Source organism: Periophthalmus magnuspinnatus, chromosome 23 (assembly GCF_009829125.3).
Source record: "Periophthalmus magnuspinnatus isolate fPerMag1 chromosome 23, fPerMag1.2.pri, whole genome shotgun sequence".
NCBI lineage: Eukaryota > Metazoa > Chordata > Actinopteri > Gobiiformes > Gobiidae > Periophthalmus > Periophthalmus magnuspinnatus.
Window position 1 is genome coordinate 4,918,328 of NC_047148.1, and position 27,468 is coordinate 4,945,795.

Sequence of the window (27,468 nt, forward strand, 5' to 3'; positions counted from 1 at the left end):
CTCAAACCAGTCGACTTTAGGGGCCGCGGCTGCTAGATCCCCCTCGGAGGCAGTGACACAGGCTCTGCTCTCTCTGCTCCCTGGTGCTCCAAACTTCCAGGTAAAAAAAAAAAAGAAAAAGAAAAAAAGTCCACCATTAACTTGTGTGTCCATCCATTTGTCCATCATCTTCTGTGTTGTTAAGTTTGGGCATTTTGAATTGTTGTGTTTGATTGCTGGGCTGTCTTTGCTTGCTGGTTGTCTCACTGTGTAACCGTGCTGTCCAGGTCTGCCGGCTCTGTTAATCTGCTGCTTAATTAGTGCTGATGAATGGCTTGGTTCGTGCACGCTCCTATGTGTGTGTGTGCGTGTGTGTGTGCGAGCGTGCATGAGAGGCGTGTGCACGTGGGCGCTCCAGTCCTCGTCGGTGTCACCCCACCAGTGTTTTACGTCACTTTATTTCTGCCTTAGTCGGTCACCGTGCTCTGGCGGTAATGATTGATTATTAAAATTAGGAGACTGGATTTCGACACTGCGCAGGTACAGAGCGAGTAGAAGCCTTTGCTTGGAAATTATAATCAAATATTTTCTAATCAGCTGCACATGTGTGTTTTAACAGAGCAGAGCTTGTACTTGAAGTTTGACTTGTTTGTTTTGCGGGGGAAAGTCTCCAAGTCTTGCGAGCAGATGTTGGGATTGAAGAGGGAAAGGGGTCACCAGACTGATAATCGGTGAAGCACTAATTATCTTTATCAAAGGCGAATGGGATAATTTGTTTACTTAAATATTGATGAGGCAGAGCAAGGCATGGTATTGGGCTATTGTGAGCATATTATTAACATTTCATAGGGCTTTGTGCAGGAATGCGAAAGGGACTCCTCTTCATAATTTAATACCCTAATGCATAATGAGCTATGTGATTAGTTCACAGGGAGAATTGGCCAAACTCCATTTTGAAGGCAGATAATTTACATTGTTCTCCAGAGCCTGGCATATAATAGGTTCTTTAGCGCAATAAAATTAAATGCTACACATTTTATATTTCAGCTTACAAATCCCCCTGGCAATTGTCAGTTTTGTGTCTTTTTCAGCATTTTTATTTTTTCCCTCTTATTCATATTTAGAAAAAAATAAAAATATTTACATTTGTTAGGCTAAAACACATGTTTACTTACATGTTTTATTTAGAATGCACACTGGCCAATTAACACTGTTCATTAGCCGAGCCGCGTTATTTGTTTTGAAAGTTTAACCAATCACTTTGTTATGCTAATTGTGATGTAATTTAATTTGAGTTCCCGTAATGATGATGCCGCTATTATCCACATAAATGATGCAGTTAAGCAGCTCGGCCTCATTTGCATGTGCTTGAAGGGAGAGGGGCTGAAAGCAGGCAGCTCGCGTATCACTCGCTTTAATTTTCCACCTCTGTTCACTGCTGCCCTATGGGTCCTCCTGGTCTGTCGCAGGCTACTGATGATCTGCACTTTTATCTGAATATTTCAAACTGCACGCGGCCTTTTGTTTGTCCACTTTTCAGCGTCTGGAAAGGGTGATTAAACCATAGAAAGGGGTGGCTTTTTAAAAATGCAAATGAATGTGGCTGGCGTGGTGTGCGAGACATCATGAGAACAATTGATTTTATATGCCCCCATGCGCACACACACCTACACGCCGGTGTCTGGGAAGCCTCGTGAAACAGGGAGAGTTGCTTCTTGAATTTACTATTTACATATCAAAGTGGTACTTTGTTGGTGAGGGCTTCATTTTTAATCTGTTGATTCCGTCATTTTGAATTCGGACGTAATTTCAGCGTGGCGTGAATTGTCAGATATGTTTTAGATTTTTTTTTTTTTTTTTTTTTTTTTTACAGAAGTTATTTGGGTTTTGTTATATTTTTATGTAACACTTTTCTGTTTCGGAACTGTGACAATTCCTTTATTAAAATCTCTCTTGTCGTAGCTTTGACTCTGGTAATTTTTTTGGTAGCAGAAGATGATTTTTCCCCCTGACCAGTTCCCCTGTTTTGCACCTAATTGGTTACATAAATCTTGTCTGGTATGAATGAGGAATGTTGCGGCATTGTCAACTGTAATCTTCACCCTTATTTACCAATTCATTAAGATCTATCGATGCAGGACTGCTGAGGGCCAATGACAACATAAATCAGAGCTGGAGACATAATGGCCCTAATCAACTAGAAATAACTAGAAACGTCACTATGAGCTATGTCTCTCTATCTGCAGCCTGCGTGCCCCTGTCCTCCTGTCCTGTCCGCTGGATCTACCGCGCACACACCACATCGGATATCCCATACTCAAATTTATCCTGTTTCTTGTCTTTCTTCTGTGGAAAAATAAAAAGAATCCAGTATTCTCCCAGCTCTAACCGCGGGTGTCAAAGCGTTTCGTCTCAGTCGTTAAAATAAAAGAAATCTCCTCACTTCTATAACTATAAATACACTGAGGTCGGAAATACCCTGCGCCGGTGCACCTCCTCTCCTCATGGTGTGAAGATGATTGGGTTAGACAATGAAGCCTCCCCTCTTTATAGGTCAATTAGCCCTGATTAGGTGGGCCGAGTTAATTAATGGAATTGGCAAATATGCAAATGAGAGCAGACTGATCGGCTTTCGTCACTGTCTGCCTCACCCACACCAGCAGCAGCAGTAGCAGAGGATATGCCGGGGTTGTCTGAATCAAATACCTCGTGGGTATGTAAATGATATGGGACGAGCCCAAATGTGGTACTTTCTCTCCTCTTTTAGCAAAAAAATGTGTGCAGAATCAGCGCCAGCTCGTGTATTTAAAAAGATGATTTATTTTAGACAATCAGATGGGTCATAGTCATAAAAATAACTTAACTTTTTTTTTTTTTTGTAACTCATACTATTACCCTTTTTAGTTGTATTATGCATTGCATATCGATGTCTTTACCCTTCTATAAGATGACGGTATGCTTTATCAAATCCACTGCATGTACGCAATCAAATTATTGTCGGAAAGTTTATCAATTTAAAATACCATTCACTGACAATATAAGAATTACTTGAGGTAGCACAAATATTTGTAGTATTTTTAAGCAATGTACTTCCTGGTATTGCTTTGTCTCACATATTCCAAACTGTATTTTCCTACTAAATTTAACTTAACAATGAAGAATAATCATTTCAACATGATCTAGGCCTATGATTTGATAACATGTTCAGAACCACTTGAGCCATTGTTTCGTTTGTTCCCATAAATTGTATTAGGTCTGTATCATGCACACTGCTCAAAAGTGCTTCATGCATTAGATTCTAAGGAGACATTGTGCAGACCGTACAATTGAACATGCTCTTTCCACTCATTCTCTGCGTTTCTTTGTCGTCTTTTTTTCTGCTTTTCTTCATAAACACAGATGGTGACGCACACTTTTCGCTGCATTCGGGGACACTCACACAGCCAGGCAAATAGTCTGCCTTTTATCTTATTCTGTCTCATCTCCTTATTGTAAATAGAAGAGAATTAAGTTCTGAACACTCTAGACTTGAATGCGCCCTATCACAGAACTACATTTTATTGTCGGCTCAAATGAGGAATTGAAATATGACAGGGTTTTGTCACTGTAGGGCTCATTGGACAGGAGATAACCGCATTTGATTCTGTTTCTTTGAATAACGTTAATCCCCAAAAACGCAAAAGTCCATTATTCATTCATCTCCTTTCATTTGGCCCCTCTCCTGATTTTGTAAATATGATTTCTTCAGACCCCATTTTTTTTTCCAAAGCAATCTTTATTCACCGAAAAGCACTTTTGAAATTCCTCTATCGCAGAGCAGAAACCATTACCATACACAGGTTTAGGAGAAGTAGTCATTAATGCTTTTATGGTGGCCCTTTAGTGCCAAAAAGGAAGCTTTTAATTCTCAGGCACAGCAGCAGTAGCCTACTTAATCCGGTAGACTGGGCCTTGTCGAATGTGGCTTTCCATGAGGTCTTTTTATATCTCTATCACTGTCCCCACTACAACCAAAAACAATACACACCCAAAACATACATATGACAAAAAAGATTAACGCCTCATTGGAAAAATGCTAGAATTATTTAAGAAGTTATTTAAACTTTCACCTTCTTATATTTGGTGCAAGATGAGATTTTTAATTTTAAATGCACTGGTTTTTAAGCACCATTTTGAAGTCAGCGGCTTTGTGGCATTTTGATTTATTAAGCAATCTGAAGTATGGAATATGTGCGCCCCTGCCCTTCTCTAGTTACTTCTTTATTTCGTATGCAGAGTAACTTATGGCAATGATGAATTAATTTCACTCAAGCACAGAATGTGTGATTATTTTAAATAGTAACCATATCATGACTTGATCAGGGAGCTGTGAGGAGGCAGCAGACTGTGAAATGTAATTTCTATTATTATTATTTTATTATTTTGATCTTGCAAACCAGGAGAAATTCAAGCCAGCCACCTGAAATGTGAAATGATAATGAATTGATGAGGATCAGAGCATTTCAGATGCCTTCTCTCTCTTTTTGTTGTTCTAATGAAAATACTTTTATCAACTCATGCATATAATTACTGTGACTGTCCATGTTGTTGATAGATCCAGTGTAGAGCTGCACATGTGAGAATGGATAGCCCCAGCCCCTGCCTCTGTCACACTGCTTGTATGATAACAGCACAGCGCTGGTACTGCTCAGACCGCAGCGGAGACAGCGCACTATTCCCCCTAGATGGATGGGCCGTGTCATAGTGTGTGTTTACCGCACATGATCGAATGGGAGACAGGGCAGGTAATGAGGCTACATTAGGGGCTTTTAGAGCTCGCAAACAAAGATGGAGGGCTGCTACTTCCCCCTTTAATGATAGGTGTGCGAGTGTGGCTGCTGTGTACCAGTGTGTGCAGGTTCAATTGTACTCCTTACACTTTTGTTTTGTCACTTCGCCTAAAAAAGAAAAGATATTCTCACAATCTCCGGGACAAATGCGTCGTCAGGACTCCTCCTCTGATTCTGTACCTGATGGCACAGGCAGATTTGCCAAGTGCAAGATTCAAGAGTAAATATTTGCTCAAGCAGAAGAGGAATAGCAAGCAATGCTATGGTTGCACAAGGAATGAGACAAAAGCTGGAGTTGGTTTAAAGCTTTTGTAAATACAGTGTCTGAATATCTTTTCTTTATCTAGAAATACCTTTCTTTTCTTTGAGCTCATACCTAAATAGAATTGTCAGAACTATCAGCCTATAGTAAATGTAGAAAGCATGAAGTTATCTCGTCTCTCGCGATCGCTCTACCACCTAACCATTTAGTATCACTATCATCAGCCTTCCCAAAGCTATACATCTGCAGAATTACCAGTGTATTACCCGGCAATCACAGCCTTCCTCTGTGTTTCCGATCGCGATAATAAGTGGTCTAAGTTCTCTCTCTCATTGGAAGATTATGGCTTGGGGAAATGGCATCAAATAGCGGGAGTGTTGAAACGCAGGACACCGGCAATTTATGGGATGTCAGCCACACGCGCGGGCACACTGGCAGCGCGCTCACGCTGCATTAAAGCTGCCGAACATAGCCGGAGGTGGCACGCTCCTTCCGACCCAGTTGGTTTATGGGCGGGCCGATCCGGGGTCAGGACTGGTTACCCTAGGGTGGGACTGCTGGTTGCTTTGTGTCCCCCAAGGTGCCAAGTGCATGTCACCCTGCTATTGTGTGGAGTGACAGTCCCATCACCCACAGCCAGGGCAGCTCAGGAGGCCCTCGTCAATGCAGCCCGCCTCTGTTTCTAATTGACATTCTAATTGGCAGATTTGAATGCCGACTTTAGATGGCTAATTAATTTATCTCACCGCTGTCATTAAGGTTAAGACACCATCTGATCTCTGCGAATACACTTAGCATATATCTGCATTGTTATCGCGCTGCAGTTGGACATGTTGTGTGGATTTTAGACTGAGTGAGATAGCATTGTTTGGCATTATAATATTTTGAATTATGTATTTGTCTCTTTGTGTATGTATAATTGTGTGTGTAATTATATTGGACAGAATTCAGGAGTTTGTTAATATCAAAGTAGCTGTTTCATATCACATTGCTAGAGGTTGGTATTGCTTTTAGATATTAAAAAAAAAAAAAAATCCCATTTCCTTGTCTCGTATAGCTTCAAGTTTTCCGAACATCCGTCGCCGGTCCAAATAAAGAAAGATCCCGGCTCCATTAGAATGTTCATAGAATGGCAGTAAAGGCAATCAGACAGTCTTTCTCTGAATATTTTAAACATCGAGCATGTAAAATTTATGCCTAATTTGAATACTTATTAGCCGGCTGATCTCGGGCCGCAGCCTTGAGTTTCTTATGCTGAGATTCATCATCGGATTGGATGTCACATTGTGCCAGTCCTCCCCACCAAAACCACCACCTCTACCCCTCCCTCGCTCCCTCTCTTCTCCCTCTCTCCCTCTATCTCCTCTTCTCTGTCATATTCCCCTTTTCCCCCCTTCTCTCGCCCCCCCTCTCCCCATCAGCGTAGCGGTGTTAAACATTGGCCGGTGTGTTCACAAGCGCGCCGTCCTGGCCTCTATCCCTCCTATTTAGTGTTGTCCGGGGCAGCTGTCGCCCTGCTCTGTGTAAAAGGCAGGCCTTGTTTGTTCTGGCTGCCTGGATCCTGTTTATTCGGGCTGTGGACATCCTTTAGGCCTGTCCCACGCCTGGCCCTCGTCAAACACAAATCTCCGCACTCACAAACTCACACTTCTATTAAATTGCTGTTTACCAAAGACACACGGGCTTCCGCTGCTGCCTGTCCACATAAACACTTTAGTAATGAAAAAAATATCTGAGGGCTTCCTATTAGTTGCTTGGCTAAGTCAGAATTTGAATTGTTTGAAAATGATCCTTTTTTTTTTTTTGAGTGTCGATGGGGTGTAGGTAAATGTAGGCAAAAATGATAAAACATTTATTACCAGAGAGAGAGAGGCAGTAATATACATAATTTATGCTGTTTTAACACAATCATTAGCAAATTTTATTTTTTTATTCTTTCCCTCTTTTTTATATCTTTGTACTAATGCATTCACAGCAAATTTGCATGATAGCCTGCATTTATTTACATTATTGCGGTTTGAATCAATTCCTCAAGTTTTCAGCGCTGCATTAGACTATCCCATTAAAGCCCAGTAATTATTAATAATTCTATGCTGCCCCAAAATAAATGAATCTGTGTGGTTTGATTAAGGCAGAAAAGGATCAAGGTAATAATTTGACATACGAGCGTCCGTCCTCTATGGAAGCCTGCGAGGCACATTTTATTTCACTGGAGCAAAGATGACAAACCCATTATAGTCTTCATCAGCGCAGCCTGCCCTGTACCATGTGATCCGCTGTCTCCTCCCTCCACTTCCCCCTATCCTCCAAATTTTAATTTTACATGATTAGCTTTGCGTCATTAGGCAACTTCAGTCACATATGACGAGCTAAATTTGTGACACACTTTTGACCGATATTTCACTAGTGCCCTTTAACCACGGCTCATCCGAATATAAATGCTATGAATTTTAGTTATGTTTTAAAATTGTAAAAATTTGGTTTAAGTTTTCATTGAAAGTATATTGTGGTGCTTCAATCTATCGCTCAGGAACATAAGGTTTGAGCAGCCACCCCCTTTTCAAACAGCACCCGGACGGACGTGCATCTCTTTGTATTGCTTCATTTACACAATGAATGCATAATTGCTCCTCCTGCATCCTCCCTTTTCTCTCTACCCCCTCCCACTACTTTAAATGCTTTAATTTGCAGAAAGGGGGGGGGTGACCGTCCGTGGGCTTGATAATAGAAGAAGCATACAAAAACAGGATTTAAAAAAAAAAAAAAAAAAAAACGTGTGGAAATTGTAACAAGAAAAGAGCCCTAACTGGTGCCTCTTAATCACTTCTAGGTTTTAAATCATGATGATGCAGGAGTCGGCCACAGAGACAATAAGCAACAGTTCAATGAGTCAAAATGGATTGAGCAGCCTATGCAGCAACCAATTAGAGGCTGGCAGTAGAGACGCCAGATCAAGCGGCTGTGACACGAGCAGCGAAGTAAGCACAGTCGAGCTCCTGCATCTGCAACAACAGCAGGTAAGTTGTGCCTCTCTCGTCCTCCGCTCCGCTTCCCTCTCTCCCTCTCTCCCTCTCTTCCTCCTTCCGCCTCGCTCTCTCTCTCTCTCTCTCTCTCACCCGCTGTGTTTCTCTGGCTCACACTCCGCGCTCGGGATGCACTGCAGGCACACGCGGCAGAACAGGCAGGCAAAGAAAGAAAGAGAGGCAGAGGGATTTGTGTTTTCGTTGAGCGATTGTTTACATAATCGTCAGCGGAGTTTGTTGTGCTGTCATGGCGTTTTGCTCGTAGCTGTTGACTCAGGGAAGTGTTGTTTTTGTTTTGTTGTCACAGGGTTTGCTGCTGTTTGATACTTTTGTGCACGCTTCAAAAGAGATTGTTTGTTGCGTATAGTAAGGGCCATGTGACGGTTTGCGGTGAGCGGATGTGTATAGAGAGAAAGAGGGAGAAAGTAGAAAAAAGTCAGTTGTAAAGGACTGTGTGTGAACGTGTATGTGTGTCATAGCAGCAGTGTAACCAGCAGAGGGCCTCCTAACTCGTTCTAGTACAGTTACAGTGTGAAACAAACCAAAGTAACATTTGACCACAACAAAACAAAAACACACACACGCACATTTTGAATTTCTATTTAAGACATTCAATATTAAGATTAATTTAGTAACACAATGGGAATGATTTAAATGATCAATCTCATCAGTTATTATAACAAAAAAAGCCTGACATATGCATAATAGAATGGCACTGTTCAGCTAATTTTGGGTGATCAGCTTGACAAAAAAATGTTTCATAGCAACAAAAGTAATAGATTTATTTATATGTAATTGTTATTGGCATATATACAAGTCAAGTATTGCTAGTTGTATGTGAATATATGTGCTATACAAATTCCACCATATGTTGAAATTACAATGAGTCTTTAATTAATCATATTAAAAAATAAAAATAAAACAAATATTTATCTCTTGTGCTACATTCATGTCATATTGCAGGGGTGTTGCGCTCAGTCGGACTCTTGCGCTCACTCGGACTCTCTGGGCTGGAGGGAGGTGCATTGTTTGAGCTGATCTGGGGGGCAGGAGTGGTGAAAGTCAGGCGCCGCTGGACTAAAGGAGTCAAGTGTCTCTCGTGTCTTTTCACGGTGAATGATGGTTTTGACAGTTTGCCAAAAGAGCAGTGGGGGTCCGGGTTAGAGGGTTAGAGGGCTCTGCTTTGGGGTTATCACCATAGCTCTGTTAGGATGTATCGCGAGCCTCTCTTTTGCACTGGATGGGAGTTTTCACATAGAAGAAGCACATGGTGGCAGCTGAAGCCCTCCGGTCATTTTGGGCAGGGGCAGTAGTTGTTGCATTGCATTGGATTAGAGAGAGGAAAGGGCATTCTTATCCCAAGCTGAATTTGTAAGTAGGCCAAAAATGTACTGCACCGATCATATGTGAAAGTAGCACTATGAACTTCAAAAGTTAAATATGTATACATTAATAAATTCATAACTTCATAATTTTAAGTATTGATTTTGACTCATGTCAGACAACATCAGTATATATCCATTATCTGAAAGGAGCCAAACTGAAGGCCCTTTGACCTTTATATATGCATGTTTATAATCAAAATAAATGACTACATGCCTAATCTAGACACAAGAGAGTAATGCACACTAGTTTAGGCTTGTCTCAATAATTACTGTATCAACGTATTGTTCAGTATATTATAAATGAAACTATAACTTTGGGGGGGGGGGGGGGGGGGGGGGGCAATATTTATCATGGGTACTTTTTCTTTATAGTAGTGGTAAATTTTTGGTTATTTGAGCTGTAGATGGTTGAATTATTAACTAAAATTACACATACTAACGTGTTTCATTCTGCTATCCATTTATACAGCTCAACGAGATTTATCAAAATTGTACATTTTTGTTGTTAATGTCGGCATTATGTATTACAAATTAGATACAGAATTTCATAAAATCTTGTAATAGAAAAAGAAAAAGTTGCAATAGAAATATACCATAGCAATATAAAATCTGCTTGGTATTTGTTACTTCCCACCACCAACCTCCACCAACTCTCCCTTCCACCCTAACACCCATCCTCCCAGCCCGGCCCCTGCCCAGTGAGTGGTCCTGCTGGTGACTGGTACTGCATGCACCCGCTGTGGCCTTTTTCCATTTATCACCTCTCTGCCATTCTTTCACACACGGACACCTGACTGGGGTCAACTCCCTGGTGTCCGATGGTGGACAGGCTCCTGTCTGCATAGTTTATATTGAAGCTACAATTAAAAGAGATGAGGCACTTATATTAGGTTGAAACTTTTATAGCATAGAAACTAAGGCTCCGGGATTCATTGTAATTGAACTGAAATCACAATTTGAATGGACGCAATTATTAAACAAAACAAAATACCCTTTATTCTGCATTAAAACTGCTCACCCTGTTGTTTAGAGCTATATAATAACATTCTGAAATGTGATTCTTGTATTAGTTTTTCAGTTCATAGTTTAATTGTATTATTAAAATATACATTACAAATGAAATCGCAATGCTTAACAGAAAAAATTGCAGTTAGATATGTTTTTTCCAATTCGTTCAGCCCTAATAGAAACTTAAACATTAGACAAACAAAATATGTGAATCTCTTTCTTAATATAGTTTGTGAGGTATCTATACATGAAACAGAACTGCAGTCTGTAGATGGCAGATTTTCTAATGTACATTTGGATTAAATTAATAAAAGAAGAAAAATACTAACTAATTTCCCATTTGTCCTCATTACATTGTTGTATAACCACTGTGCATGTTTTCCAACATTGTGTAGTTGTACTGAATTTGAATATGTAGGCTGGTGTTATGGCAGTGGAATAGCATTGTCAGCATAAGTGTCTAGTTAAGTGTGGGAGATAGACATGCTACTATGAGCCCGTGGTGGGGGGACTCTGCTGCAGCTGCTTATGGGAAGGGGGCGTTTTGACTATGACAGTGTGTCTAGTAAAGATCCCAGCCTCAGCCTTCTGCACAGGTCCACAGACAGACACATTGAAATAAGCAGTCCAGTTAACAGGTCTCCAGAGGCTTTTTAAAACAGGGGCCCAATGCTGTTAACTTCACACACACTTCCTGTAGCGTTCGCACTGGATCTCTGCGTAAGGACAAGTGAGGAGCAAGACCAAAATGGTGTTTAAATTAGGCAGGTGATATATTGTGAGTTTATTGATATAACAGCAAATATAATGTTTGAAAGTAATAGTAGCACAATAGTGTTAACAGTCTCCTAGAATGAGTTTGTGAGTGTTACCAAATTTCAAACTCTATAATTTTGATGAGGATTTCTTATAAAAAATATATATATATATTTCTATACCACAAAGGTAATAACAAAATGTTTGTTTTTTTTTTGTTTTTTTTGTATTTTCAACACAAAATAATAGTACTGTCTTTGTGTTACCATGTGGACTTTACTTGTACTATATCCTGAACGCCCAAGATGATTCTAAAACTGTTCAGCGAAGGTAACATTTTCATCCTGTATTGATACTTTAGTACTAGTTTTAGTATGGATTAGTCTAATTTGAGATACTTTTGACAACCAAATTTGTGATCTCTGAAATAAATAAACCAAACAAGGTGCTTTGGTTGTGATTTGCTGCTTGAACTTCAAAAGAGTTGTAGTCCCATGGGTTGGTTTTAACATTTTAGCGAGTCCACTCTCACCAACTATACAACTAACCATTACATCCATTAAACATGCATGTAGTAGACAATTAGAAGCCTCATTTCTGTTACTATAGTCATACATCTATATAAGAGCACATATCAAATTCTAGTCCACATCTACTTTGTGTCCATTCGGAAAGAAGGCTGTTGGGTGTAATTTTCCGCCCATATTTGGAATGACATTGAGTGGTCCGGTGGGCATAGGGGGCCCGGTCTCTCATCATGCTGCTGGGGGGATGATTAAGAATAAGCACTGATGAATTCTCCACTGTCCCTGTGGGTTCAGCCATTACCTAGCAGCTCCAAAATACTACCTGCAGCTATAATTAGAAAAGCACCGTCTTAAGGTCTCTGCGCCTCATCAGGGCCAAAGGCGCGGAGCACCCTTACCATGAACAAATCACGCTTAGTCAAATATTTAAACTTGACTTTTTTACTAGGGATGCATGATATTAGCAGACCATGTGATGCACAAAATCTGTGTTGAAAGTACCCATAACTATGTGTTTATACTTCTGTGCAATGTAAAGGTCAAGGTTTAAAACAAGGGTCAATTGGGAGATCAGTTTCATGATTCTTCCAGACATCGGTATCAGTCTGATATGGAAAATGTGGCTGATGTTTGGCATTTTTTGTGCTCAGTGTATCAGATTTGTCTTTGTGAACAGACTAAAGATTATGTTAATTTATGGAAAAAGAAAAAAAGAAAAAAATCCATATCAGACCATCCCTAGTTAAACCGATAATACATCGACCATACTATGTCTATATCAGGGCAAGTTAAAGAACGCTAATGTGGAAATGCAGCTAATTTGAATATTATTTGTGGTATGATTGGACAAAAATTAAATGTAGTGTAAATGCATGCCACTATATTTTCTCTGTTGGTTTACTGATTTGTTTAGTAAATATATATAAAGATATTTTTAACCAACCTACTTTCTACAGCAACAAAATCGTACTTATGGATGAAATCGCCATACTCTGCAGTTTCAGGAGTAATTTTGAGTTCATATTTTGTGCTGGTGCTTGCATATTATTATAAAAGCCACACACTTCGTTATCCGGCTATCTGAATAATGTCACAATTAAATTTCCAGCCCCTTAATTTTTCCAGGGTTTCATCGCCCCGTTCCCAAGGTTGTCTAAATAGACCTAATTTGATTTGAGATCAGAGATTAGATACCCACTGAATCTGATTGCAATTTACCAGCCGCAGATATGTATCAAAGCAAATCATCAGCCTGAGTCATTATGCAAAAAAATCATCATAGTAAAAGCTTGGTAAGGAAAAAGTCATATACTTGTGTTAGCAGGCAGTTTGTCATTGCCCATAATGCAATATAGTGGTGTATGTACATGTAGGGCTTGCATTGATTGCTGGATCTATACCATAATGTCCTATAATGAGGCTGTTAGTTGATTACAGTCCTCCAAAGACTTAATCCTTCCAGGGTTATCAGTGCGATTGATGAGCCAATACTCGGGACCACCAGCCTCTCTAAATGGGATCAGCTCTGTCTCGAGTTCATTGATAAAGCTAGCCCCAAAGAAGTATCTACTGTGGTCAGATGAGGAGAAGAGCAGCAAGGGTGTGACTTCATTCATTCATGGGTTTCAGACTAGTGATAGAAAATTGGCATGGCGATTATGAATTTGAAACACAATAGTATATCTTTCGGATGGTGAAAAATGCTCAACATGATGCCTATAACGGGAAGCACTCATCAGTTCTAAATAAAACCCAAAGTTTTCCTTCAGTAGTAACAGTGTAATGTAATATAAATGAATAATGGAAAAAGAAAAGCAGTAACAGCCCCCGGTATCACGTTTTGGTACAAGATATCATTCAACTAAAAAGACAACTGAGTGCATAGAAACAATTTATTGAAATATCAGATATAAATAAATAATATACAAATAATAATAATAATACAAATTTTAAAAGTATATTAAAATAGTTATTACAGTGAACTTTCAAATGTGAAAAAAAAAACAAAAAAAAACCCAAAAAACATCTGAATATGAGTGCACTGCTACACCCAGCCTTTAATAACTTGATTGTTTATGCTTCTCCAAATATGTTTACTTTGTTTGTACGGATGTGGGCTTTTTTTAGAGAGAGATTTTGCAGAGATTAGCAGATTCTCGCAGAAGTTTGTGTGTTGGTAAACTGTTTAGCTGTGCGATTTGGCTCTGTTTTCCTGAGGCACATGATGCAGCAAAATGCAAACTCTCCAACCCTATTTAAATGACTGCTGCATTTTGACATAAATTACAATAAGTGCGCCAAGGTGCCATCTTACTTCCAGGCTACCCCTGTCGCTACATGAGAGCTAGGCAGTGGTCCAACTTGAGAGTGACAGCAATTAACCTGCCTTCCGAGCTGTTTAGCTGGAGGAAATGGAAGGGATGGGGAATGTGACAGCCAGTGATGGGTAATATTTAGGGTTTAGGGGCAAATGAAATTCTCCCTAAAATGAAAGTCATTAGAGAGAGAAGTTACCCCACACACAAGGAGGGCCAGTCCTGTGTGTGCGTATGTGTGTGTGTGTTCATGTGTGTCTGTGCGCCGACCTCTCACTTATAACAAGTCAAGTTTATTGTTTAGTGTCAGTAAACGCTCGCTCCATAAAAATCTGACACATTCCGCTCACCTCCCATCACCTTTCACAAACAAGCCTCAAGCATCTCCCTGTGTCTCTGCCGTCCTTCACCTGTCTCCCCTGCTACTCCACTGTACTGTATTTCAGGGCACACACGCACACACACACACACGCACCTAAGATGCAAATCTGTGCTTTGCCCTTGAGCATAATTTAAAGGCCTAATCACCCAGACTGTCCCTTTGGATGGAGAAGAGAAGGAGGGAGGGGGCACAGTGTCCCTCATTTGCACCCTCGCACAAAGAAGCTCATTAGGTTTATCTTTCAGGCCTGAGATTGCCCCACTCAACTGTGTAAATAAGACACTGGTCGTGGTGTGACGCATCCATCACCTCTCAGGACAGGAGAAAGAGCGCGCCTGAAATATGAGCGATTTCATAAAGGAGTCTTTTGTTAACCGTCATCATCTGGCCAAAGATAAGCCGCTCTTGTAAAGGCAGGAGGAGCATTAGGGATGCGCTGTGGACTATATGTCTTTGTGAAATAATTTCCCCCTTCAATAAAAAAGACACACGTGCTCTGGCTATGCTTGTGGCTGGCTTATTTACAATGAAAGCCATCCTTTTTATTTCAAGGGTGGCCATTGGCAGACGCTCCCTGCAGGATAGTACATACCGGCCTGTGACATATATAGACAGTTTCCCTTGGCGATGACACTAAAGATATAGGCAGTGAATGACAGCACTGTCCTGTTTGCTCTGCCTTCCCCAGACAAAACACAGTATTATTCTATTATCTAAGACGACGCACCTCTTTTTCTCATTCTTCGGCACCTTGAAACCTGGCCTGTCCATCCATGTTTAAGACACATTACACGTGGCCTTCTGGAATTTACAGTGGCGCTCTCCCAGTAACTCCATTTCATGCAGGAGTCCCCCGAGAGCACGGCGAAATGTCACGCTGCAAGGCTTGAAAGGGACACGAAGAGAAAGGGACAGAGAGGAGCAGAGAGATAGACACTGTGAACCGGGCTTCTGGAAATAAACACTTAAGATTGTGCTCAAGAAGCTCTGGACAAGGAAGGTGTGCAGACACAGATATACTAGCTATGCTCTTATATAGTTTTTATTATTTATAATTTATAAAGGAAATACATTGGGCATAGATTAAGAAAAATGACAAGCTTCAAAGTTGGTTTTACCACCTGCTACATAATTGTTTTCAAATATACAACTTTTAAATTGATTTATCTGTTTATTAAATAACATTTGATGAGGCCAAATAAATAATCTTGTATTCATAATCTTATGATTTAGACTGGATTAAGTCTTTGCTTGTCAGTTTGTCCTCTCTGCACTGTGCTTAGGTCAGTGATAAATGAACTGAGCTGGGGTTAAGCATCAGTGTAAATAAGAGGCAGCCATTCAGCAGCCCATGGAGCTGCGGCCGATGGTCCCTGTGTCTCCAGCCTGCAGCCGGTACAGCCCAGGATCAATGACCACTTCACAACTCATTTCCTTTTACGCCTCCCTAACTGCCCTGACTCCAGCTCGGGGAAATAAATGGCACTGGATCTATAAGTCCACTCACACACACATATACAGACAGGCATTCACGCTGTCTCTATCCCACACTGCACAGTGACACTAAGGGTCCCAACAATTGCCTCGGCTCAATACGCACCACAATAATTTATTTGCAAACTGCCTTTGTACTGAATGGTGTATCATCTTTTGTGGTCGCACAATCGAAAACAGGCATTCTGTCATTGTTTGTTGCCACTCCCCTGTCGGTGGCTTAAACTGAGTACCAACTGTTAATATGAAGGGCGGAGAGCTACTGTCAGACTACACTGAATACATACATGCAAATAGCTCTGTTTTCTTCTAATATGGCGTTAACAAAAAAACCATAGTAAATGTGTGGTTTTGTGGCTTGCTCTCTGATGCATACAAGGTAACGCATTGCTGCTTTGCTTTTTCTCCAAATACTTCCCATCCCCCCAAAAACCCCAAGTGGCTTATAGTCATTTGATAGGCCGCGACTCTGCTATCCATTTAACAGAGCTTAAAAATTCTACATATGCAGATGCCGGGGTGTCTTAAGCTGACAACCAAAAGACAGGATTTGCTAGAAGGCAGCTTTGGAGTGTTGTGAATTTAACAAGCATGTCTAGTATTACAGTTCCTCTTCGCTTTAGCCATGAATAGTAACAAATCAGACCCTGAAACGCATGCCCGATGGTTTGTTGTGTATCACCCCCCTCCCGTCATCCAACTAATATGAAAATGACTTCAAATCGGGTTAGCAAGATGACTAGCAAGAAATGGTAGCATCTTTTTGTGCAACCTGGTGTCACACTTTTCTGGTTGCTCTTGTTAACACACTTCGCTGCTCCGATTACCTTCATCCCTGACCCATTTTTGAATTTATAAATGGTTCAGTCCTGCTTTCAAGTTGTTTGTAGTAGCGGGTTGCAAGGGGAGATGCTCTTTATGCAGCTGTATACATATGTAGGAGAGTGAGCCAGGCCCTCAGCTCCGCACTCGTCACGGCTTTTCATATAAAACACAGTAAATAAGAGGCCGCTGGGAATGGAAGGCTCCAAACAAACTGATATGTCACTTAGGCTGGCTATGGGTACTCGTACTACAGGTTTCGAGGTAGAGATACTGGATTTTTACACAAATAGGTATATACTTTGAACTTACTGTTACTGTAATACTCATGAATTACTGTAATACTATTCCCAAAATGAATGTACTTAACAAAATGTGTCTCATTTCCAAGCCAAAAATACTGTATATGTATGTTTATTGAGTCACTAACAATATTCAAAAAATAGACAATTAAAAATACAAATATACGTATCATCCACAAAAAAATAACTCCTGGATTGTCTTTCCACTTCCCTCTCAACTTTCCCCACATGATAAGCTGACATCTTTATCAGGGGCAACTTTCGCCCTAATATTGACTCTATTTTCAATCGAAGCAAATATTTCAAACCAAATCTGCATTTAGTTTCTTTGGGAAGTGTAAACTGCACATTTATTTTGAGCGTGCACACAGATGGAGATTTACACATGCCAAGCTAATGATAGAAGTCACAGTGCATATAGACAGAGAGAGCTGTGTTTCTACCCAACTCTGCCTTGCCATTCTTCATCAGAACCTAACCACCGCTTATTTACCCACACTGGTGCGACTTAACTGACACAAACTGCGCTAGCACCGAAAATCTGCTCGTTCCAACCCGATAACGGCGACGGCCATAAGCATATGCAGAACATGCTTTGTGAGCCCGCCGCACACTTCAAGCTTGACTAGACACTAAGCTGATATTGCTTTCACGCTTGAATCCATAGTGCAAAAATCTTCCAATGGAAAGCCCAAGATTTGATTGTTCCTGCATATGCATTTATCACAAGTTTACATGATAAATATATATTAGAAAGAGGGTTTGGCCATGCGTGGTATTGTTTCAGCGATACTGTTCTTGCATGCATTCCCTGTCACCTGTTTGGACTTCATCATCCAAATCAGCGTGAACCTGATAATCATAATTTGAACAAAAACTTCAAATGGGTAACAGTTTTTGTGTGGTTAATCTTTGGAAGAAAGCGAGAAAACACATCTTTGTTGGCTTGAGATTCTAATGTGTGAGGAGTAGGCCTGTCACAATAACAAATTTTGAAGTGTGATATATTGCTGAAGTAAATATTGAATAATATTGAAACAAATTTATGCCAATGACACAATAACCAAAGGGCTGATTTAAACCACAAGAACTATTTTAAGTGCACAACATTGTTAAAGAAATATGAGCTGCAACTAATAAATAGCAGAATGAAACACTTTAGTATTTCGTTTACATCTGTAATGAATCATACGAGTTCTTAATTCAACCTTTCACGACTTAAGTCTTATTGTATAGCCAAAGGAAAAAAAAAAGAAGAAAAAATTCCGAGTAGGGCAAAGAAAATATAGACACAGTAAATATTGACACCCAAAAAATTTTGTTCCAGCTTTCATGTATTGAACGCTAAGTCGATATACTAATTATCATGATAGGCCTAGAGTGGAGCAAATCCCTCTCTGAACTACTCAGCTAATCAGGTGCCAGGCCACTTGTATAGGGCATAACAACGTAAGTTTAGGTCACGGCAAAATTGCCCCCATCCATCCTTCGGGTTATTCTGCTTTAATGTGTAATACTGTATTCACAAATGATATGTCATTTATCTTTCATACACTATCAAGCAGAGTTTTTATTTTTAATAACTTCTGTAATTGTTCTGTCGTTATACTGTATTGAATGCTATGAAGGGGGTGATGCTTTTGGCACATTTATCAAAGCGCATTGAAGAAAATAGAAATAAGAAGGCCCCTTTCCTACACAGCTGGACTAAGTGTGCGACAGAGTGATAAATTTTCTTGTTAGGAGAAATTACATCCACTAACTTGAGCTACTTCAGCATGAAATTGAAAAAGAAGCATTTCTGGTGAATTTCCATTCTTGATTCAATGAAAGATGTAGATTAGCCCTCTGGAAAAGGGCGGGGAACAAAAATGAAACTAAAGAAGTATGACTTTGCCCGCGCCTGCTTGTTCTCGGAAGCGTGATATAGGATGCTGCTGGAAACGGCTTTGTTTATGGAAGTGTGGCTCGGTCGGATCGCTGCAGATTAAAGAGGGAAAAAAAGGCTTAATATCTGCCGCAGTGTTTGGGCATATGTCTTATGCATTTATACATTCGTCACTTTCTTATCTCCACCGCTTTACAAGTCTGACTTTGTTGTGTTTTGTGTCTGTTTTCTTGTCACTCACACACAGAAAAACATCAGAGCATAGCAGCGCAGTCAAGCAGCTCTTGTGGTAAGGGAGGGAGGGGCCGCGGGGGTGTGGGTGATTGATAGACGCTGGGTGTCAGAGAGGAAGCTAGATAACTATATCTTCTGCAGCTCACTTAAAGGTCAAACACACGCCGGCGTAATTGAAATATTCACAAGAAAATCACCGCCGTACATTGCAGGAAACAGGGAAGATAGAGGAGGACCGAGAGCGAAAGACGGATGTTACATAAGCAATGAGAGTGATGCATGGGCCTTCTACTGCGATGTGTAGTGGCTATTTATCGAGTAGGCACATGGGGAGATTGTGTTGTTGTTTTCAGGACTCACACTGCTGTACAAACCTGAGAAAGGGTACATTTGTCTCAATATTACTAACTTTTTTTTTTTCTTTTTTTTTTTTTTTTTTTTTTTACAAAATCATGGACTATGTTTACATGCATTCCAAAAATATGATCATTATCTGATTTCTGGAGTTATCAGATTATTGAAAAGTGTAGGCCTGTATAGGCCTGCCACATTAACACATTTTGTGTGATATAGTTTGTATCTAAAGAGTCATAGAAGTTCATGATTTGACCTTCTACAGCTCAAATCTTATTTTAGTACAGAAGAATAACCAAACATTTCCCACTAGTACAAAGAAAAAGTACCCACGATAAATATTGACCCCCCCAAAAAGTATTGTTTCATCTAACATATATTAAATGATAAGTTGATTTAATATTTATCGTGACAGGCCTAGTCACGTAAATAGTGATCTCAGAAGTCAGTAATCTGGTTTCTTTCTGAATGTTCACACCTGTGCAGATTTTGACAAGGAAGATTATACACAAAGGGCAAACTAAAAAGATGTGAAATATAAAAGATGTTATTTTAAAATGCATTGCTTTTTTCTTCCAAATACAACAGTTACTCCAAAATGCAATGAATATCTAGCAGACGACACCAGGTGTTTTTGATGATGAGGCTTAATCTGTGAATTTAAACACACACCAAAAATTTGTCTCAGCATTATGAGTTGAATTGTTACCTCTTACAATAGGCTGAATGTCTCACCCCACCCTTCGCTTCTTTTTCAGTGGCGTAACAAAATTTCCCATTGATTTGAAAAAAAAAAAAAAAAAGAATACCGGTAGTAAAAATTAGAAAGCATGCTCAGGGGTAATCAGCTACGTGGCAACTATTGACCACAAGTCAACTATAGCAGCTCAGCCAAGTTATATGTGGGATGTGGGAAGTTAGGATGCACTTTACTTGACCCCTGTATGCAGCCTGGCAGGGCAATTCAATTTGAGCTCTTCCAGTCTAGACAGCCACAGACACTTTATCTATTGACTAGAAACAGTCCCAAATACCTGCCCATACAAATAAATACTTGACTTTCAAATAGTTTCAGGTTGCTGTAATCACGACTTGTTTTTGTTAATTGCTGTTTTATGTGAACTTGTTTAGCACACACCCTGTTGTTTGATAACACTTAACTATATTTAAATGTAGTCCTCCCATACACAAAATATTGCAGAAACTATGTTTTGCATTGTTGAATTCAGCATGTTTGTGTGAGGACATTTATCTCTTACAGCACCATATATTTATGTTGGCATGCCACTTCAAACCAACTCTTCCCCAGTTGCTTCTCTTGTTATGAGACAGATAGCTAGTCGCCTGCAGCCATGCTTTGGACTGGGAGCTCCTTAATAAGACCTTGTCAACAAAGGCCGACCAACCTCCATAACAAACAGCTTCATTTGTATCCGCTCTATCCCCCTAGTGGGGAAAAAGCAATAATTTCATGTGTCTTTTGCTTTTGTTTATTACTTTGTCATTTACGAGAGGTGGGATCCTTTCAAAGCATTTCAAAGCAGCTTGTCTGCACTTCAAGTTTTTCCACTTGGCTCCGCTCCTTCTTGGATGAAAAATGACTGGCCTCGACGCAACGTTACATATCAGCTATTCATCCAGCTGTGTGACCTCCTCCTGCCCAGAACTGTGAGAAGAAGCCGCATTATAATCACCTCGAGAACAAATTGTCTATAAAGACCAAAGGAATGTGCACCCAAATCCTCCTCCTCCTTCTTCTTCTTCTTTTTCTTCTTCTTCTACTTCTTGTATTTATGATTATTAATATACCCAGGCCTGTGACAATAATTACTATATCAACTTAACGTTCAATACATGGTAACTGTAGCAATGTATTTTGGGGGTCAATATTTATTTTGTGTACATGTTCTTTGTAATAGTTTGGAGATTTTTGTTGTTGTTCATATGCAGCTCAGGCCTCTTACTGATACTTTCTATTAAAAAAAATAAATATATAAAATACTGGGATTACCCTGTATTGTTACTATGTCAGTTGTCAGTATTAACATTTATTGCAGTATACCTTTGTAGCAATATATCATGCTTCACAATCTGTTATGCTGTGACATGCCTAAAGAAACCAACAAAAATGTAGACTTTTTATCATTTTGAAAATTTTGAAAGTCATGTTTAGATGCATGTTTTAGAGATTCAATAAATAGTATGTGGTCATAATTTGCATATACCAACTGTATTCAGAACAAAACACAGCCATGCCAAATAGCTGAAAGTGCATAGTTGACTAAAATTAATAGTAGTGATAATAGAAAGTCAAAGTATGCCTTGCCAAAACTAAAATGAAAGTATCAATACAAAACAAACATAATAACATTCATATGGTTTGATATACAGACCTACATTAAAGCTGTTCTGGCAATTTCAAAGAGAACACTTGACCCCACTCGGCGCCCTCTCCACCTCCACAAATACCTTCCTCGCCTCTGTACTCTACTTTTCTTCTCTTTGTGATAGTATAGTGTGGTAGCCTTCACTTGTCTGGCTGGAAAAGACTTCCCTGTAAGAGCGGTAGTAGATAAAGAGCAATGCTGAATGGGCCTGCTGTCTTCTTATCTAAACACACCAATACAGTGCAGGGCAAAGTAAACACTCTAGCCATTAGGAGAGAAGAGGAGACTTGTGTGTATAAGTTAGACAATATCACAAAAAAACAAACAACCTTTAACTCTTTAAACTTTACTCTTCTCTCTTCTCATATTGCTCAGCCTCTGTCATGTTCTGAGTGAGCGACAGGTGGATTTAACCAGTCACAGTGAAGTGTGGACTCTCAGTTGTATAAAAATGGTGATAAAATTGAAATGGTGTTAGCCTATGAGAATTTTATAGCATATCACCCTTGACTACATGTGTGTAATGCATGTAAAGTGAGAGAAATTCATTGGAAGAAAACCAAATGAATAAATGGACACAAACAATGGGTCAAGCAAACATAGCTGCCATTTATACATATTTTATAGCCATGTGTAAACTTGTCAATGAGGGCGCATCATTGAAATGTAAGAATATCAAAGGGCTGATCTCATGACATTTAAAATAACAACATTTTTAAGAGACACTTTGCCAAATAACACTCAACCCCAGGCAGTGATTAGTTACACATATGGATGACTGCTCAATCTCAAATGAACTTTCCAATGTTGAGTAATGTTATGAAAAAAGGTTAATAACACAAGAATTTCATGTGTGCAACTGGCAGAAATTATCCCTAAAATCATACATTCTTACAGTGCTTCTTGCCTCTCCATAGATTTGACCACTCATTTTTCATTGAGTTGGATAAGTTGAATGTCATAGTGTGGGACACAATAGGCAAATAAACAAAATGTGCTCAGAAACAAGTGTGAGCCCTTCCCTGTTATACAGTTTAAAGGTCCTATATTACACAAAACTGATTCTGGTGAGCTTTAAGCCATGTTATAATGTTGTAACCTCCTCAAAAACATATCCGGAATTGTGTTTTGTTTCAGTAATCTTGCATTATCTATCTGCATCTCCAAAGCTCAAAATGCTCTTTTCCACCTTGTGATGTCATGAAGTGGTGGTTTTCAAGTTAAAATCTACCTTTTACATTTTTTTCAATAGAGGTTGGCAATTCCAGAGCTGAATATGCAGGGTTTGTGTGTTAGACATGTGTGAATGAAACAAGACACAACTCCATGTATGTTTGTGATGAGGAACAACATTATAACATAGATCAGAAAATAGTGTAGGATGGGCCCTTTAACATTAAAATATGCAATGCCAACAATGCAAAACCAACTTCCAGTACTTTCTGTGGAGTAAGTGAAGCTTTTTAAGACAGAGTTTTGAACTGTATACAAGTAAATTTAAACACACACACATCGATTTCAACTTTAAACAAAAATTAGCATGGCCTTGTCTGATTTACGTGTGGTTGTTGCATCTCATTAGGAAGAAGGCCAGTCAAAGAATGCACTTCAGTTTGGGGTTTTGTACCAAAGTTCACAGTAAAAGTAGCCGAAACTCTTTTTTTCTCTCCTGCTAGAACAAATATATGATTGTATTTGCTCAAAAATTCCATAGCGATAACAGTGGGAGCTGGGAAGTTAGTGAATGTTAGCCTTCAGTGACTGACAGCCGACTGCGCTGCGTGTTATTGCTGGCATGGACTCCCAATGTTTCAACACAGATATTACGGCTCTTCTCTCCCTTAAAACTCCCTTAAACCCACTTGCTTTATTTGTGATGGGCAAAAAAGAATCGTGTTTTCTCTTCGAAAAATCAGCCAGTTTACTTAATAGATACCCCCGGACCACCCTCATAACCTCTTCTCCCCCATATTCAGACCCTCTTCCTGGGGTAAGAAAATTCATCTTGTGAATCCTCCAGGGATGGTGTCGCCGCGCACCTCTGTTTACTGTGGCAGAAAGTTAATATAAATTTTCATCAGTGGGGGAAGTTTACACATATGATTCTATTTGTCCTTCATTATTAGCACCTGAGTCTAGCGCTGGGTAGGCATAATTGTCTACAGACACAGGCCAAATAGATGCAAGGGAAAAGCAAATAAGCACACTCAAAAATAATTCGATGCTTGTGTGTTACAATCCTCCGCCCCAGGAATTCTTAATCTAGAGAATCAATAAACAAAGACTGAGAGACGTGGGAGATGGAGGCAGCACGGAGATGAAATGAATAATGTGATATGAGCTATGTGCACAGAGGTGAAGGATTGGGTGAGACCAGGAGATCAATATAAACAGTTTTATACTCGCTTAAAAGTAGCATAACACACAAAAAAACCCTCACATATTTTTCTTTTGGATGAGACGCCAGCAGAAGTAGCAAAAAATATTGGACGGGACACAGAGCTCCATTGTTCGGGTGGATGGTTTTACCTTCATCCAGAGGCCCAGGCAGATTCTCCACGGACCCACTGCCCCTCTCCTCCCCGCCGCCCTGTACACCACTGCTGTTGATTTATTGAGTCATATATTTAAAATGCTCATTACCCCTGCATACTTTCCAAATTCTTTGTATTGTTGTTTCATTTTTTCACACTGCCTCTTTCCTCTGGCCTGGCTCGGAAACAGTTTGTGTGCATTTTGGGTTTGCCACTATGTTAAACGCTAAAAACAACCCAGGAAATTGCAGTTATAACATTGTTTTAGCCAAGTATAGATACATCCAGGTGAACTCTGTGCTTTTCTTGGACTTTTTAGAGGCTATAGGGAAACTCAAAGCAAATTCAACACCAAGGAGCTGATTAAATATTTAAGCCATCAGTCTAGCCATACTTTTTAAGCAGTTTTTAAAGGTAGTCGTTCAGTAACACTATATAGTGAGCAGACTCAAACACAGTAACTAACTCTGTGTAAGACAGCTATAATATGTCATGTATAAAGTGACAGCATCATTTTATGGACACTACCATATTGGCCTATTTATAATGCAAAAAGGAACAACAATTTTGTTTACCTAACATACATTTTCCTTTAAAATAATTTTCTCTGCAGAGAGGCAGTGGTGGAGGAAGTACTCAATTGTATAACTTAAGTAAAAGTACAGATACCGGAGCAAAGAATACTAAAGTAAAAGTAAATGTATTTAAGTACCTCTTTGGAAATGTACCTAAAGAGTAAAAAGTATTGATGTTTTTATTTAAGTATTTCATGCAGATTTTGAGGTCTTATAAGGTTTCAAATGTAGTGATTTTGATAATGTTCTGAAGAAGAAAGTACAGATACCTTCTCCCAAATGCAGTGAAGTAAAAGTAAAAAGTATCCACTTTAAAATTTACTTTATAGTGGGTTGTTTCATATATGTACTGGTCTATTCTAAAATTTTACTCAGTTTTCTCTCTCTCTCTCTCTCTCTCTCTCTCTCTCTCTCTCTCTCTCTCTCTCTCTCTATATATATATATATATATATATATATATATATATATATACACACACACACACACATACACCAATGCACATTGACTAGGGTTGTCGGCATTTGTGTTTTACTTTCTGCTGTAAAACTCATTGCATCATATTTCTTTCCTCTCACTTATATTCAGCACATTGCATCCTGTATTTCTTGTATCTTGTCCCCCTCTCTTCCCATTTGTCGGTCCTCTCCATCCGCCCCCCTCCAAATCTTTATCCATCTACCCAGAATCCCCTTATAACACGAGATGGGGTGTAAATATTTTGGCGTGTACTGCCAGAGCATATCTCCCTTGCCAGCGGCCCTCACTCCAATCAGCCATGTTTGTTTGTTCAGCTTAAACTGTTTGTGGCTTGTTTTCCGTGGAATGTGACTCCCAGATTGATAAATTGTCACTTTTTTCCTTATGGCTTCCTTCCCCCAGTCACTAGAAAGATAAGCCTGCTGTTGCCTTGCTTCAACACAATACAAAAATGTGTGCTAGTTGTCAAGTCTGTCAGCTTGACTGGAGTTGTTCTGGCCAACAGCCTGGGGTTGAGTAGCAGACATTTACTAATAAATATACACAAGCTTACACATACACACACCCACGCGCGCGCACACACACACACACACACACACACACACACACTACAGCTGTTAAGCCCACCACTGATGCAATGTATTTTCCTATTGACCAGCTTTTGATGCAAGTACCACAACTCTAGTCTCCCACAATGCGCCTGTACCTTATTTCACACCTGTGTCATCATCGTGTCGCCTAATAAACATCAACTCCCAACATGACCTGGGCCAGGCGCTGATCTGCACTGTCCAAACACAATCTTACAGCTCGTCTGATGTATCCAATTCCGATGTCATGGCGGCATATCGTGGTCTCCAGGTGGATTTGAAAGAGTGACATTCTTAGTCGATGGCTTATTTCCCCAACCAGCCCATCCCTCCCCCTCTGCACACAATAAGCAATCTGTGGATTTGTAATGGTCGGCGCCTCTGTTGCAGGACGCACTAATGTATTTCATGCTTGTTTAAGATCTTTGCATGCTCTTTCCAAAGGTGCATTGTGACTGGTGTTCCTTATTACCCTGGTCTGTATGAGTCTAAACAGAGCACTGGGGGAGTTGAATGGCTGGCTGGTGGTTTTTCTCTCCTTCCTCTGTGTCAGTCTCGTCTGCCTCTCCAGTGATCTCTGCATGCCTATTAATGTAGCAGAGGAATGCCTGTGTAAACATTCTTGTTTCTCCGTCCGTTTCGCATAATAGTTGCCTGTATCGCCTTTCTCCTGACCTCACTATCTGAAACCAATTACACCACATCCATTTGGACTGAATCTTATTTTCATAAGGATCCCCATGTCGCGCTCTTGCCTGCTTTGTGTGTTATTTTCCCTCTCTTATTTTTTTCCTCTTTTCCAACCTCAGTGATGGATATCAACATCAAATATGCCTCTGAGTGCCTTGTTATTTATATAGAGGGGCCTTGCTCTCTCTCTCCTCTCTCTCTGTCGACTCATTCTGAAGAATGTGTCACATTGTGCTGTTTATACAATGTGTGCATTAATAGACTGGGGATGTCATTTTTTGTGCATAGCAACCCAGGTTAAATAGATGGTGCGCCGCTCGCCTCTGTGTTTTTGTCCGCTTCACCAGCTCTTCAACAAACTTTTGATGACTTTTCTTGGCATTTGGTGCTTTTTTTGTGCTTGGAGATGGGCTCCAGTTTGCCATCCACGTAGAGTGGAAAGTGGGTGGCACAAATTGGTGCTTTTTGCTATAATGGCTGAATACTCAGAGCCAGTGAAAAAGAGGGGACAGAACTTTTCTTTTCTATTTCACAAAAACAGCTAACCCCACCTCTACAGTGGAGGTGACACTTTCAGGCATGACAAAGCTCTCTGAAAAGTTTGGCCGGTGTTGATAAGGTCTGTGTTATGTCGGGAATATGCAGCCTCTGCAG

The 27,468-nt window shown here is 40.0% G+C and overlaps 1 protein-coding gene across 5 annotated transcripts in view; it reads left to right on the plus strand.

The window, feature by feature from the left end:
- foxp2 (forkhead box P2) overlaps nt 1–27,468 on the plus strand; it is a 115,289-nt gene that overhangs the window by 37,319 nt on the left and 50,502 nt on the right. For 4 of the 5 annotated variants that reach the window (XM_033989397.2, XM_033989399.2, XM_055231635.1 and 1 more), the window contains one exon: nt 7,901–8,087. The exons of the other annotated variant lie outside the window; for it this stretch is intronic. In XM_033989397.2, coding sequence (XP_033845288.1) covers nt 7,911–8,087 — 177 coding nt within the window. In that variant the 5' untranslated portion in view covers nt 7,901–7,910. The remainder of the gene's footprint in view (nt 1–7,900; nt 8,088–27,468) is intronic. 5 annotated transcript variants of the gene reach the window in all.